Source organism: Solanum pennellii, chromosome 1, assembly GCF_001406875.1.
Source record: "Solanum pennellii chromosome 1, SPENNV200".
In the NCBI taxonomy this organism is placed as follows: Eukaryota; Viridiplantae; Streptophyta; class Magnoliopsida; order Solanales; family Solanaceae; genus Solanum; species Solanum pennellii.
This window is the reverse complement of record NC_028637.1, coordinates 95,737,126-95,752,238: the sequence shown is the minus strand read 5'-3', so window position 1 is coordinate 95,752,238 and position 15,113 is coordinate 95,737,126. Positions and strand designations below refer to the sequence as shown.

The 15,113-nt window shown below is 34.0% G+C and overlaps 1 protein-coding gene across 1 annotated transcript; it reads right to left on the bottom strand.

Moving 5' to 3' along the window:
• Nucleotides 1–3,610: 3,610 nt before the first annotated feature.
• On the bottom strand, nucleotides 3,611–14,969 carry LOC107007269 (lysophospholipid acyltransferase LPEAT2). The gene is made up of 14 exons (XM_015205826.2): nucleotides 14,362–14,969; nucleotides 11,983–12,163; nucleotides 11,724–11,783; nucleotides 10,635–10,798; nucleotides 10,487–10,550; nucleotides 9,645–9,713; nucleotides 8,595–8,690; nucleotides 7,811–7,855; nucleotides 6,749–6,819; nucleotides 6,017–6,083; nucleotides 4,906–4,956; nucleotides 4,551–4,661; nucleotides 4,410–4,457; nucleotides 3,611–4,087 (listed from the first exon to the last, which is right to left on the bottom strand). Exons 1-14 carry the CDS (start codon nucleotides 14,841–14,843, stop codon nucleotides 3,950–3,952), a joined length of 1,647 nt encoding a protein of 548 aa, XP_015061312.1. The 5' UTR covers nucleotides 14,844–14,969; the 3' UTR covers nucleotides 3,611–3,949.
• Nucleotides 14,970–15,113: the final 144 nt, after the last annotated feature.

Below are 15,113 nucleotides of genomic sequence, written 5' to 3'. Positions count from 1 at the left end.
AAAGGTTTATTGGGAGGATTAATTCTATTTTCTGTGGAAAGATATTTCTATATTTAGACCCAAAGTAGGTTAGTACATAACCTATATGTAGGTGTTAGGCCTTTGATTCTAAAGTTTTTCACTTTATTTGATATGTATGGAAATATTATGCCCTAGCTCCTAGCATATATATTATGATACGAAAATATAAAGTTATGTTTCACGAAAAAAGATTATTTATTACTTTGATGTTAGCATATTATGATACAAAAATATAAATTTATGCCTAGTATATTTTTTTGTTATTTCCAGGTCCAAAATATTTTTCATCCACTTATTTTATACTTTTGAAAATGTTAAAGGTCAAAAATTAATAATATACACTAAATCAAAAGATGCATGATATTTCTTATACATACATTTCATTCACTTAACCGTGATTAAAATATCATTATATCGCATAACCATGATAAATAAATATAAGATGATCAATGTAATAGGACTATAAATTTATTTTTACTGAAATTTTGTTGGTTAACTCGTTAATAGAGGTGAAAGAGTTGTAATATACTATATATCAGTTACAGTAAATTAGTTATGCAAAAATATTTATGCGATACAAATTTAAATTAGTCGCCCAACAGCGACAACTAATAGTTGTATTGTGTTTTAATTTAAGTGATGTGAAAACTCAGAGCCATTTTCGTTTTCATTTGTTGTATAGTTTGTGGAGTTGAGAAAGAACGTACAATATGTTCAATATCCATGCCAGATATTTCTTTAACTCATTAATTAATTCCTTTTTATTGTATATATATATGAAAAGAAAATATAGATTACTATTCTTTTCCTAGAAATAGTAATAAAAAGGTTTTTTATATTTCAAAAGAATGAATAATTTACATGCCAAATATGTTGGCTTAAAGAAAAAAAAATCTGTAACACAAAACACATTTCGTATTTTTTAAATTAAAAAAAAAATCCTTACTTTTTTAAAATAATAATAATAGTAATAAAAATATATTTTTAACCTCTCAAAAAACTCAATCAACGTTAACTTGTATTATTGCCCTAGATTCTTGACGTAAAAGAGGAGAAAGATGCAAAGTTGTAGCTCTCTTTATTTCAAAGTAAATTCTTTATTCTTTTTGTGTTAAGAAAAGTTACTTACCAATGGTAATATCTTTTACAAAATAAATATTTAGTATTCAAATTTAATTTCAGAAAATGGATTAGATCTCCAGCGTTAACAAGAATAATAACATATTCAGTAGAATCTCACAAATGAAATCCAGAGAATGTAGCATGTATACAAAATCTTAATATTACCTCACGGACTTTCAACCATTGATTATTTTAAAAAAAATTATAATAAAAATAACAGATTCCAAAACACTTTTAAAAACGAAATAAAGAATTTTGTTAATAATATTCAATTATAATTTAATTTCCCACCGACTGTCTGAAGATAGTATTAAAATCTCGACTAAATTCAAATCGTTCATAAAAAAATCTATTCAGACGTGACGTTCCCATCACCACTAGTGTAATTTGATTAGTTTTAGCAAAGAATAGAATAATGCAAATTTTGTTTGTGTTTGTGTGTAGCAAGTAACTAAAACTTAAAAAGTGGTCCCAAAATCACACAACCAATAAAAGACCTGTACTAATTCTGAAGAAAAACATAAGTGGGTTCCCAAACAGGCCCTTATCCTCATACTCATGGTGGGTGCCTTGTGGTGACAGATGTCGGTACTATAACTTTAATCCCTTGTAATGTGATTAGTACTTTTAATTTCTTAATTAATCCTTTATTACTAATATATAATACATATATACACTAATCCTAAATTATATAATTTCTCGAGAGGTGCATTCATCTGCCCAATTACTTCATGATTCCAAATACCTGCTAGCCACTGCTTTTATTATGTATTTTTAATTAACATAAATAAAATTCTCTCTCCGGGACCAATTAATCACTTAATTAGGTGAGTGTTTAAGTAATATAATTTTGCTTTTACAGAAAATATTCGTTAATGCGTACCCCTTCTGGAAACTTATCATGTTCAACAGTTTTTGCCTGCACACAAATTGACCCCTTATTATATTATTCTCTATACACTTTGGACCATAATCGAAAAAATATGATGAGTGGATTAAAAGTTTGAAAATTCTTAACGTATGTGCGTCAAATTTGAGAAAAAGGGAAGGAAAGTTGCGTAGTATGAAAAAGTTATGATTGTTATATTTTCTCTTCTTTTTTATCTTTTTCGTATCCTACCTTATTTCTTGGCTTGAATTTTATCTCTTTTCTTTTTTGCGAGAGTTACAATAACCTATCAATAGACTAAGACTTAAACGGATAGAATTGTACCATCGTTGTTGATGTTGATGGAGATTTTCATTTAAACTATTTTCCACGACTAGCCTGAAAGAATCAATTAATACCCCTTATTGATGTTATTATTATGATTTTCCCTTCTTTTTAGAAAAATTATGTATGACATTTGTTCTTAAACTACACAATTTTCATGATATTAGGTAAAACACACACACCAAAAAAAAAAAAGGAACAGGTCGAATGATAATTTAGAAAATATTTTGCACATTCAAAATTTCAAATTGTTAAGTGGTGCATATAATCATATACTATATAAGCCCATATATATATATATATATTTGCTCCCATATTCCTATCACTAAAAATGGAATACACGTACGTTTTTCCACCGACTATACTCACTTTCGAGCAAACATAACCTATAATTTATTTAGTTTTAGTTGAAGTTCATTAAGAAAATTTCAAATTCAAGAGTAGGAATAATTAAGTAATAATTAACGTGAAAACTGATATTCTATTAAGAAATCAGATTGGAAACATAGATTAGCCTGTAACTTTTAAACAGCCCAAACATCACACAAAATAACTCATCAATTTACTCCAACTAGTGGACTCAACAAAGAACCAATAACTCTTAGGGTGTGTTTGATACGAAGGAAAATGTTTTCCTGGAGACAAGTAGATTTTTGACTTATCTTCTCATGTTTAGTTGGTGCGTAGAAAATATTTTTTGAAAAAATTTTTGTGTTTGATTTATGAATGAAAAATATTTTTGAGAAATATCTTTATTTTTATTAAATTAGAAAATATTTTTTAGAATTGATAATATTCTTTTAAAGATAAACTTAATTTTTTTGGGGGTGGGGGACAGGGGTGAAAAAATAAAAATAGGGGAGTCGTGGGTACGGGTGAGTGAAAAAATAAAATTGGAAATATTTTTTAAAAGCAACTTAATTTTCTTGGAGGGGGCGGGGGAGGTCGTGGGTAACGGCAGGTGGGACGAAAAAATAAAAATTTGAAATTGAAAACTTAATTTTTTTGGTGGGGGGGGGAGAGGGTGATGGGGGGTTATTTTCCTTAATTTCGAGGAATATGAGTCGATTTGGAAAACATTTTCCAAAACTTTTAACGCAACCAAACATGAAAAAATTGGAAATTCTTTCGTACCAGACACACCCTTATAACTGATCTAACTTGAATATTCAATAGCAACTTGTTTATTTCAAGTTGAAGTAATAATTACAGGTCAGATATAAACATAATCACTTATTTGAAGAAAAAACAGAATAAAAATCAAATAGTATAGTACACTTCCATTAGCTTTTGCAGTATACTTCAATTTACATTACAACTTAATATAGATGCCTAGATTTTACTTTCATCTCCCTTTGAGAAATTGAACAAAAACTTGGAAATAAAAGAAGAATCAAGACATTACATATATTGGCCAAACAACTTTACTATTCAAAATGGGACATTAATAACACCCAAGTCATGTTTGTTGTAAGGATAAAACACACTATCTAAGCAACAAAATTTCTTAAGACATATCTGTGGTAGAAGGCCAAAAAGGGTTTTCCACCAATTGATGGTGCCTATGCCCATCAACCTAATGCACTTCTCAAGCTATGGGCAAATTTGTTGCAAAACACATGGTGAGAAAAGGGCAATCAACAACGGATATCTTCTTAAACAGCCGATGAAATCGTCCTTGCTGATCTTCCCATCGCAATCTATATCAAATAAGGTGAAGAGTTCACCGATCTGCAACGATCAAGACAAAAGAAGCTTAAATCCGATGTGTATTGCAATCAGAAAAACCATAGATTTTTAACAATTTAAGCACCTAATTTCTAGAGAAGTTAGCTAATAGCATTTGGCCAATTGAATCTCCACTTCAGTTCATTCACTTAACATTTCTTACAGGTTAAATGAACCCCTCGATTTTACAAAGCAATAACACCGATTGGAGTTGTAAATCTTGAATTGACCTAGTTTACATGCAAAAGTAGACAGATACATATCCAGTCCAAACAACAATATTTGAGTGGCTTTAAATTCCAAGACTAACCAAAAAACAACTCACCTCATTGTTACTCAAGCCAGGAATCGATAGCATAAGAGAATCCCCAAACTGAAAAACATATCGAAATTTATAGGGACAAGTCGAATAGGTAGTAGGCTGATAACAAGAGCTATCAAACAAACCGAATGGAAGTGATAGTACCTCTTTCTCCAGAATGCAGTTCTTCCCATCACCATCACATGCAGTAAAGGCTGATTCACAGGCTTGATGAAATAATGGCTGCTTCAAGACATGAGCTGACCCAACCAAAAACTGAAAGCAGTAGACATATCAATCATGAATTCTAAGTCTAGAGCTCCATTCATGACACAAAATCTGCCCCCGATCCCGTCGAACCCACTTTTTGTACATTTTATCAGAAAATGAATAGCTTAATTTCATGCATTATACAACTGGAGCGGAAGCAATAATGGCACCTGCTTGAATATAGTTCCTAAAGCTACAACTTAAGCAGATAACAGCTAGATTTCAGAAACAATTCGTGGAGGAAGAGCACCTGCTTGAATGTTATTTTACCGCTTTTCTGCACGTCAATGAAACCAAATATCTGCATTACAAGAAGAATAGCTCAGGGAGATGAAGTAGGTTATTGTACTTTCTTATCAGCAATCTCTTTCAACAAAATAGAATTCTTTTTAAGAATATTATTGTACTTCACAAATAAAATTGCTGTCACTGACATATCTTAAGCTTCCTATTATTTGACAGTAACTGGTATGAATTTCAGAAACAATAACCTTCCCTTTAATGTGGCATTTAGTTGAAAGTTGTATAATTGCAATGTTTGATATGTCAAGTTGCTCATGATTGTTGAAGCATGTGAACCTTAGGATCTAAAAGTTAAAGCTACTAGCGAGGCCACACTTTCATTTACTTAATTATGTCATCACAACAACCCCTCACGTGCTTGGCCTATTTCTTTTATGTGGACCAAGATGTCGACATTAATCTAATGAAGGGTGACTTTCAAACTCAACCAAAAAAACTCTATTTGGTATCCTTATTTGCTTTCAATGTCATCCAATCTAATGTGGCCCCTCTCTAGCTACTTGATATCAGCAGCTTAATTTTTTAAATGGTCAGGTCACACAATTCAACATGGTATTCAAGTACACAAAGATTCTTGTCCTTGGGCTTGAGCCTCACGCCACCCATTAGCTGTCCTCATGCTTCAAAGAAAAAGAATTAAACCTGCACATGAAAAGGTGTGCTGCGTACCTAAGATAAAAAAATGAGTAATCCCCTTACAATTAAGCTTTTTGATGAGGCGATTCACATAATTTAACAATGGTGACCCTTCTCATCTTATGTTTGAGGTTTAAAGTGGTCTATCAGGACAGGCATTGAACCGAAAAAAGGACCAAGTAGAATAGTCTTCTCAAAAGCTGAAACCAATGACAGCAAACCCAAAGATGAAGACAGAAGAGACATTTAAAAGCCCAAGAAAGCAACTCCTAAAACGTATAGATTACAGAACTATGTAAGCAGTGAAAAACATAATCATAATTTCAGGGAAACAGCTGCAATGGAATGAATGATGAAAGCAGCAATAAGAAAACGAATGTTCAAAGTCCCAAACTATGACAATCAGAACCAATATTTGTTACCTTTTCAGAAAGAGTAGAGGGTTTCAGTCTTAAGACCTTGAGGAAGTGATGAATCTCGACCTGTCCCCTGCAGACACAATGGAAATTACAGCAAGTACAATTCACAATTACAAAAATTGCATCAAACAGAACTACAAATCCCAATAACCTAATCAGACGAGGAAAAAATAGTGATACATGGTGATACCATGAAAACCACAAATTTCAAATTTTCTTGAGACCAGTTAAACTTGGAAGGAGTAAGGACGATCGCATGAAACAGACGTAAACCATAAGAATGGGAGGAACTCACACAATGAAAAGAGATCGTGAGTGAGAGAATCAGGTTTAAGCATAGTCTAACAAGAGAAAACCAATTAAATGGAGCAAGAGATGCAGACTTAATCTGATCTACATCAGTTCACGAACAAACAAAACGTGTAATCTCACAAAGACCATTAGGAGCACAAATAAATCAGAACAGGTTTATACGCTTGGGAGCATTAAAATTAACAATTATACATTACATAGCCATATAAATTTTACCAAGTTTGTAAAAGGGAACACTAAAGTTATTAGTCACTGAAATACAAGCATCATCCATACAAGCAGGCCCTTGCTACCAGGCCATGTATCCCCAGAAATTTGTCCAGCTAAGATTAGCTTGACAACAACAATGGGGATATTTAAAACAGAAATCTACAGCCTCTAAAGAGCTTAAGCATAACTTTTAAAACAAGAAAAATGGCAAACCTGGAGTCTGGGTTCATTGAAAGGAAAACATCCAGAAAATCTACAGCCTCCAAAGAGCTCAAATGAAATTCCTAAAAAAAAATAAAATGATATATCCTTCATCATGTTCAGTCCACATTTTGAAAAATTAGCTTTGCTGCAACGACACAAAAATCTGCATAAAATTAGGTAGTCATACTGCTTCAGATATCTTAATAAGCCACTGAAGAATTTGTTACTCAGAGCAAGTTTTGGACTGCTTATTCAGAAAAATGGCATTTCATTCATGGGAATAATCTTTTTCTTTGTAATATAATTCAATGATAAAGTACATAATTACACAATTTTTTTGTTTTGTAGTTATGGGTGCGTTGAATCTAGAAAAGGTAACCAATTATTTCTCAAACCAAATCCTTTTATCATTAAAGGAAAGATTAAGCTTGACAACATCAAATGTCTCTGTTTGGTATCTCTATTCGCACATAAGTTAAAACTCCATTTACAAGGTCATTTCTACTTCACTCGCATTCCTTGTACACTCTCCCAAGATTAACCTATATAAACATTATACCACACCACAATGAAACCCAAAGCACTAATATTATGGTAAATATCTGATTCTATTGGTAACAAATAGGGGGGAAACCCAGTATACATAACATGAAGCTATAATATGCATTGTTCTACATAGAAGTCATCCAATACCTCTATTAATCGGAACATTATATGTACCTAAAAGAATATCAAACAATAAATGCTGGAGTATTCATAATTTGAGCTAGTGTGCACAACTTCCTTGTAGTATTTCGAAGCAACCACATAAAAGAACCAACTGAATCTACTCTAAACTTATGGGGCAAAAGTAAAAGTTACATTTAAGCAATAAACCAAATTTAAGAGGCAATGAAGCTAAAGATTTTGTATTTGAGAAAATAGCTAAACAGAATGGACACCCTGCCCAGTTTCCCCTCACAATTAACTTACAAACACACCATTGTCGCAAAATAAGCATACTCTGAGAAAATAGCTAAACAGAAGTGAACTTGCTTCTCTCAGGAGATGAAGTAATTAAAGTAAACTCACCGCTTCAATCCCTGCCATCTCAACCAAATAGAGTGAAGGATTTTCCTGGAAATGGTTAAAAAGACATTACTCCAGAGTGATACATTCAACTGAAATACCTTGTACAAGCAAACTACATATTAGATTTAATAAACAAGTGGAAGGAATCCATCCTTTCCTAAGCAAGCAACTCACTGACTAAAACATAGAAAAAATTCCAAAGGGTTGCACCTTTGCTGAATGATTCAACATTGAACACCAGCAAGAGAAAGAAGTAACCTTTTGAGATCTTTTGTAGATATGGTTTCAGTACAATGGGTTGTACTGTGTTACAGGAATAGAAACAGTTGCCTATGTAAAAAAAAATTTAAAAAATAGAGGGCACTCTTGGAGGTAAAATTGGCATGCTTCTGGGCCAGATACTCCATAGTGCTGTCAGCAACTTAGATAATAAAAATGACATTACAGTATCAACTATCAAGAGGGCACTGTTGGAGGTAACCATACAGCTCTTGGGACTAGACATTTAGTAAATTGGCATTAGGTGGAGTACGATAACGTCGATAAGCAGCACTGAATGCATCAACATCTATTTGCTCACAGTCGAACAGCATAAGAAGTTTATATTAGTCTCAAATAAGCTACACGAGCTCTTTAAGAAGAAAGATTCCAGAAAAGTGCTAAGAAGGTGTATTCCAACATTAGTTTCTCTAAGCTATCCCAGAGGAAGAAACAAAAATCAATACATCAACATAAACAATATGAATATGATTTAGTTAGCAAACTCTTGAAAATAACCATATACCTGATTGGCCTCCAATGCTTTTGAAAGAAGCAATACATCGCCATATGAATGAGATGTTTGTACCACATTAAGGGCAGTTGCAACAGCATGTCCAGTCTGTATTGATCATACATTTTAATTTAAGGATCAAGCCTTCGTAAATAGGACATATAAAAGATGTCTAGACAAGTTAGTAATATTTAATCACATACATTATCAACCAAAATGACATTCAACTGCATAACACAAAATCTGTTCTTTTATTGTGTGTATCAAGTCAATATTAGGGTCTTTAAGTACAACAAACATAACTTATACAACAGTCAAATGCGAACCACACTACATAAGCTGCAAGGAGAAAATTTAGATAAATTAGGCCTTAAAACTGTAAAAGAAGTCCCCAACTTCGACAATTATTTAATCTGACCTCTTGCCCCTTAACAGTGACCTAATCTGCAGCTATACCAACTAAAAAGAGAACATCCAAAGAGTACACTCTAAAGGAGAGGTGATAAATGAGACAACAAACAGACATCAACCTTTTCTTTTGGATAAGTATAAATGGACATCACTTTTATGAACAGAAAAGTTTAATTGGGTGAAATGCTACAAAAAAGGACTCTAAAATGTCACATCAATGAATAACCACTAACCTCACAAGTACTACATGGATTTGTTTACAAGTATTAATATCTGGTACTGGTGTGTGTAGTTCCTAACTCTAGTGTATTTAAAGAATATGAAATACTCATAAGCATGTCACACCCAACTTTGCAAGAACAATGCCACTGCGTTTTTTGTTCAGACAGTGTGGAAGGAAAGAAACAGAGGACTACTCCAGACTAGTGAGAGAGACATGAACAGCTCGAATAGAAATGTGCAGCAATTACCGGGTTGGATTTCTATAATGGAAAACATAAGCACATTAATTAAAAGAAGCTGGAAACAACCATGAATTCTGCATAAAATATCAAACAAGATGTTTTAATACGCAACAACATACAATACACATGAAAAATAAACTTTTGTCCAGATAGCAGAAGAATAAATTCTACTACAGGTCAGACTCACCCTTTGAGCGAGTCGGGCAGCACTTTCCTTCCGATTTTCATGAGGTGTAATAACAGGAAGGTACTCAACCTGCACATTACTATACAAAGTAAGACAATTGTTCAAAAGTTCAATGAAATCCCAAAGATGCAGAAGTTAAGACTTCCAAAGTTCCACATAGGTCATATTTTTAAAATTTATTTATCATTTTTAAAGAATATATTTAGCAAAAAGACAGTATGAAACAAGCACACTGAAAGCACATAATAACGTCAAGCAGTTAAATCTTTACAACTAATGAATCAGTGCATATTGGTCTACAACTTCTAAAACTATCAAGGACATGTTGTAAAATACTTAAAGCTGATGAAGCAAAGCAGATAGGCCAGACAACTGGAAAAGACCGGCAGGTGTCTTGATTAACCATAATGAAGATAAGTTTGTCAACACTATACCGGACATAGATTAATACAAAGATAAACACACATTTAAAAGTGCCAGTGTACCAAATCCAGCAACAGTCAGCAGATTAATCCCCAAATTTCACTGGAACTGAAGAATATTCATGGTTTTCATTAACAGCTCAAGAAAAATTATAAGGTCGTGAATAGGTAAAAATTGGCAGTCATACACCATCACATTGATAAAATGATTCTGCTTAATAACTGAGCCCTTATATATGCATATACATGTAAGGAAGCAGATTTTCATATGTGAAAGGAGCAGAGTTCTGGATATATGACTCGTAGCAGAAAAGCATCATAGGTTTGGAGCTTGACACCATAGGAAGTCACCACACTGAGCAGCGCATACATGTCCATGAACAGTTAGTCACATCTTTTCTTACTGCAAGTCATACGTACCTCCATGAAATTGTGGAACTGCGTGAACATTCTAAACATCAGCATTGCTAGGGAAACATTCCCCCTGTATGACAATGAAAATCCACATGAGGGTGATATAACTAAAACAAATCAGCAGCAAAGTACTTGATGAGAAGGAAGAGTATACCATGACTGATCAAAATGTACGTGGGGATACCGCACAATAACAGGCTGGATGGGATATCCTGGGATAAATGCACCAAGTTGAAAGGAAATAATTGATCTTCCATTGGTTGTAGTCCCTTCAGGAAATAAAAGCACTCGGGGAAATTGATCGCAAGAAGCCTTTCTCTGTTTTCAGATCCTTGAAAGCATATTTCTGTATCAAATAGCTATATATTGCTAGAAGCCTAGAACACTTTATCTTCATATTTATCCATTCAGGAAATATTATTGATTTACCAATTATGAATGGAGCTGTTTAGTAATTCTATTTCTTAGCTAAGTACAAAGTGAAACTTTTGTAGTTATGCATATAAATATGTGCCAAGTATTCCTTATGAAGGGAGCTACATAGATGGTTGCTAAAGGGAAAATTACTTATTCAGACCTTTTAATTGAACTGAATAAGAGAGTACACAGACTTCATAAAATTTCTGCCATATAAATTTTGCTGACATTTGTTCTCTTAGTGGCAACTTTTCATGTGTCAGTTTAATTCTAAATGAAGGTTTATCTCAATATCAAGTGACTTACTGTAAATAAGTCATTACCATGACAGCTGTCAGATATACCGGTTGGAAGTTTAAGGCTTTAGAAATGGAAAAATAATTGATAAAAAAGATCAAGAGTTGTTTATGGATAAGAGTCTAAGACATTTTAATTTGCCCATATTCTACAATCCTTAGCATGTCGGCAAGTGGTTGAACAAAAAAAAATTGCTCAAAACTACCTCCAGACTTCAATAGATCTGCATCTATTTGTAGTATAGAGCTCAACCTAAGGTCCTGAGACATGGAACTAAAGACCTGGGTTGGAACATAACATTTCATATCTCCAAGGTAAACCTCAACAACACATTCTGAAAACATCTACAGATGCAACAAGTGATCATGGGCCTACTACGTGTAAGAAGTAGATTTAACTAATCTTAGAATGAAATGCCCTAACATGATAACCAAAAAGAAGTCTTTCATCCGATAGCATCAACAGAAGAAAACAAGAGACCATCTTATAAAGAAAACAAGGCAAGAGACCAAAGACAGATACTATTTACCTTTATTTCATTTATAGCGTGCTTCCTTGAAGTGGGAGAGAATCTATTTACATATATCACCTGTGAAACAAGTTCAGTATCCTAATTACGGAAATATATACCAATCAAGCCGAGGCAGAATAAACTGAATGCAGAATTGGAAGCTAGAATCAAATGAAGAAAGTCTGTGTACAAAGGACAAAACATAAACTATATGTAATAGCACCAATAGGCTAACAAGTAGAAAGAAAATTTGAGATAGTGTTGTTGTGCCCATTACCTGCATAGCTCTGATAATGGTTCCGACGAAAGGCATGGAATCATGGGACTCAGAGGCAACAATTGTTGGAAATAATTCATAGAAAAAGAAGATAGGGTCTATGTACGATACATGATTAGATACAACAACAGGAGCTATCTCCCTTGGTGCGGGTTTTCCTTTTCGTCTTATCCATTGGTACCTGGTACAGTAAATAGTAAAGGGAAAAGGAACAAAAAAAAAATTATCGTCAGACACAATGCACGGAGAGAGAATCTAATTAACTTTGACAAAAGATAACATGACCTCCTTTAACATGCAACTACCGGTTTGACTTGGACAGCACAAAATGCCTTACTTATCAACTAGCAAGCTACTGTTCACATTGAATACCACAATATGGTTCTACCCCTCTTACATACAAGATGAAACCACTAATCTTATAAATTCATGTTACACTAAAAATTGCTACAAGAAACAAAGAGAAACAGACTAATAGAAGAACTTCAAACTTGGGAAAGGAATGCTAAAAAGGTACTAGATCTTTAAAAAAAGGAATACTAATAAGTTTAATAAGGGTATATTTAATGATCAAAAAATGTCTTGCAAGGATAAAACTTATTTAATTGAGTGAACTAGGCCAGTAGTCTCCCTTTAAAACATAAATCTGCCACTAAATTCAACAAGAGTTCCAAAGCCTGCAAGCGATATAGCACCCACAGGTTTCCCCAGAGCTCCAAAAACTGCGAGCTAAATAATATCCCAGGTTTTTCACCCCTTCCGTCACCATCCACGTCCTCAATAGAGAAAAGAACAAAATCTCAAGCTTACTGTGACTGATGCTTTATTTAATCACTTACTTTCTACTTGACCTCAGGAAAGAAGCCATCCTGAGAAATGTCACTTGAAATGGGGTCGATGAAAATATTAAACAAAATAACAACAAACATCTTTGCAAAAGAAGACAACTCATTACTTTTACTGAATAACAAACTTTTCATTTCAAAAAATACTTTCAACAGTCATAATTCATCTGACGCTTCAGGTTTGAGTGTTAGTTGCACAAAGAATTTATGGCAATAAAGGGGGAAATGTTCAGACAAATGACTGGCATAATGAGACCATCCAAAAAGAAGTAATCTTGTTCGATTAAAAGAAGGTAACAAAGGGATTTCATCAAAACACTAAGAGCAGGAGAAGGAAAGACATATCTTCACCAAGTAGCCATAGGCCATTAAGAAAAACACAACAGAATAGATATTAACATCCAGTAAAGAAATGGGAAAAGCAAGTCGTTTCAGATCACCAAGTTCTTCCAAATATCCTATTCTCTTTTTGAGATTGAAAGGATTATCTAATACTAACAGAAGGATGACAATGAACCAACACCAAGAAAGACATAAAGGAGTAGCTGGAAGAGATGTACAAGGTGAGGTAGGTCCACAAATTGGGCCACAAAAAAACAGGTCTCAAGTAAAAAAAAAAGTGAAATGCGCCTATGTTTTCAATGAAAGCAACTGTTTGGGAATAAGAGAAGAGTCTAGCTCAACTTCAGGAAAAATCTCGGTGAGTTGATTGCCAGAAATGGACGTTAACCACTTATAACTGAAGATACGAAAGAAAAAAACTTTGAATAAATGAGAAGTGAAAAGATTTCAGGACCTTGAGATTTAAGAAAAGGAAAAGAACGCCATGACTGAAATCAGATTTATGATGTTTGAGTGTGGGTCTTAGTGTTCATCCATGCATACAGTTCCTCCCTTGATGTTACTTGTAACAAAATTAAACAAAAGGAAAATCGAAATCATTATCAAGCACTTAGCATAAATGCCTTCTCAGAAACTTCCCCAATGCCTAGAAATGGAATAGTGTAGCTTGTAGGTTTATACTTACTGCAAGTTAAAGTTCTATCCTGTCTGACTCAAAAGTAGGATATAATTTTCTTCTTGCAACAATCATAGTACTGTTCCATTTTATTGGGCTTGTCTCAGCAACATATCCAACAGGGGTGTGTGTAAGTATCCAATGCAAGAAAATCTAGCTCTTTTGATGATCCACAGGAAATATTCAAACCCATATCACACTCATCCCCAACCATATGTGTCGAGCACTCGATTCATATGAAGGATCGATATAATAAATGAAGGTTCAATGTAATACAGGTGCTATCACAACTTAGCAGCTCTATTTGAGAAAAAAGTGGATAAATTCTTCTCACTGCCTTTTCACAAGTAACCAGAAAATAGACAAATGATATTTTCATGAGGGACTTTCATCAATACAGATCAAGAAATCCTACTGATTTACTTGGATATTAGCAGAAATCTTATTTCATCAAGCAAATTAAAAAAAGTAGCATTTTCTTTGACCAAATTTACAAGTAAATGATTGAATAAATACCCGAAAGAGAAGAGGATAGTTCGTGCACTCATGCGGGTAATACACATCAATCTAGTCCTCCACTTAGGCATAGGACTGCTTCTATCTTTCCATCCTAGCAAAGCAGTCCGTGTAGCCAGATAACCAACCATCAAAGCCAACCCAAAAAGCACCAACCTGACCAAGGTAATCGGCAAACACACGACAATCTTTAACCATTCATAGACCCCTTCAACTGTAGGTGTATTATTCCTAAACGGGTCAACTGTGGTGGATCCGGGCATGTCGAACCTATTCGCTCCAAGAAACGCATATGGGTTATCATCCACCTCCGAAATATGGGTACCCATATGATCTCCGTTTGATAATTGATGTCGTACCCCATCGTGTTCGACGGTGAGAATCACGTGCGGCTCAGGCGCGTGTTCTTGATCGTCTCTGTCGGATTTAGGTGGGAGGTGATCGGAAGGTAAAAGAGGAGCAAATATAGATTGGTCCGACATTGCCGGAAAAAGATCGCCGGTGGCCGGAAGCTGGGGGAGTAGTAGTAGTGAGAAGAGGGGAAGAAAAAAGAGAATAAGAATGGGAGGGAAAAGGGAGGGTGAGAGAGAAGGGGAAAAGAGTGACAAATTAACAATTTATGTGGCTATTAATGCCTTCTTTATTGAAAAAAAAACGACAAAAAAATTCGCGAAAAAATCGGACAAATGGGTAAATTTCATTTGTTTGGGTGGATTGTTCACACATAGGTGCGCCGTGAATAGTGAAAAACA

Coding starts and splice junctions, on each gene's coding strand:
- LOC107007269 (XM_015205826.2), bottom strand. CDS start 14,843: ATGTCGGACCAATCTATATTTGCTCCTCTTTTACCTTCCGATCACCTC. Junction 8,691..9,644: donor CTGCCCGACTCGCTCAAAGG/GTGAGTCTGACC, acceptor TGATCAATACAG/ACTGGACATGCTGTTGCAAC. Junction 6,084..6,748: donor TCAATGAACCCAGACTCCAG/GTTTGCCATTTT, acceptor TTGTGTCTGCAG/GGGACAGGTCGAGATTCATC.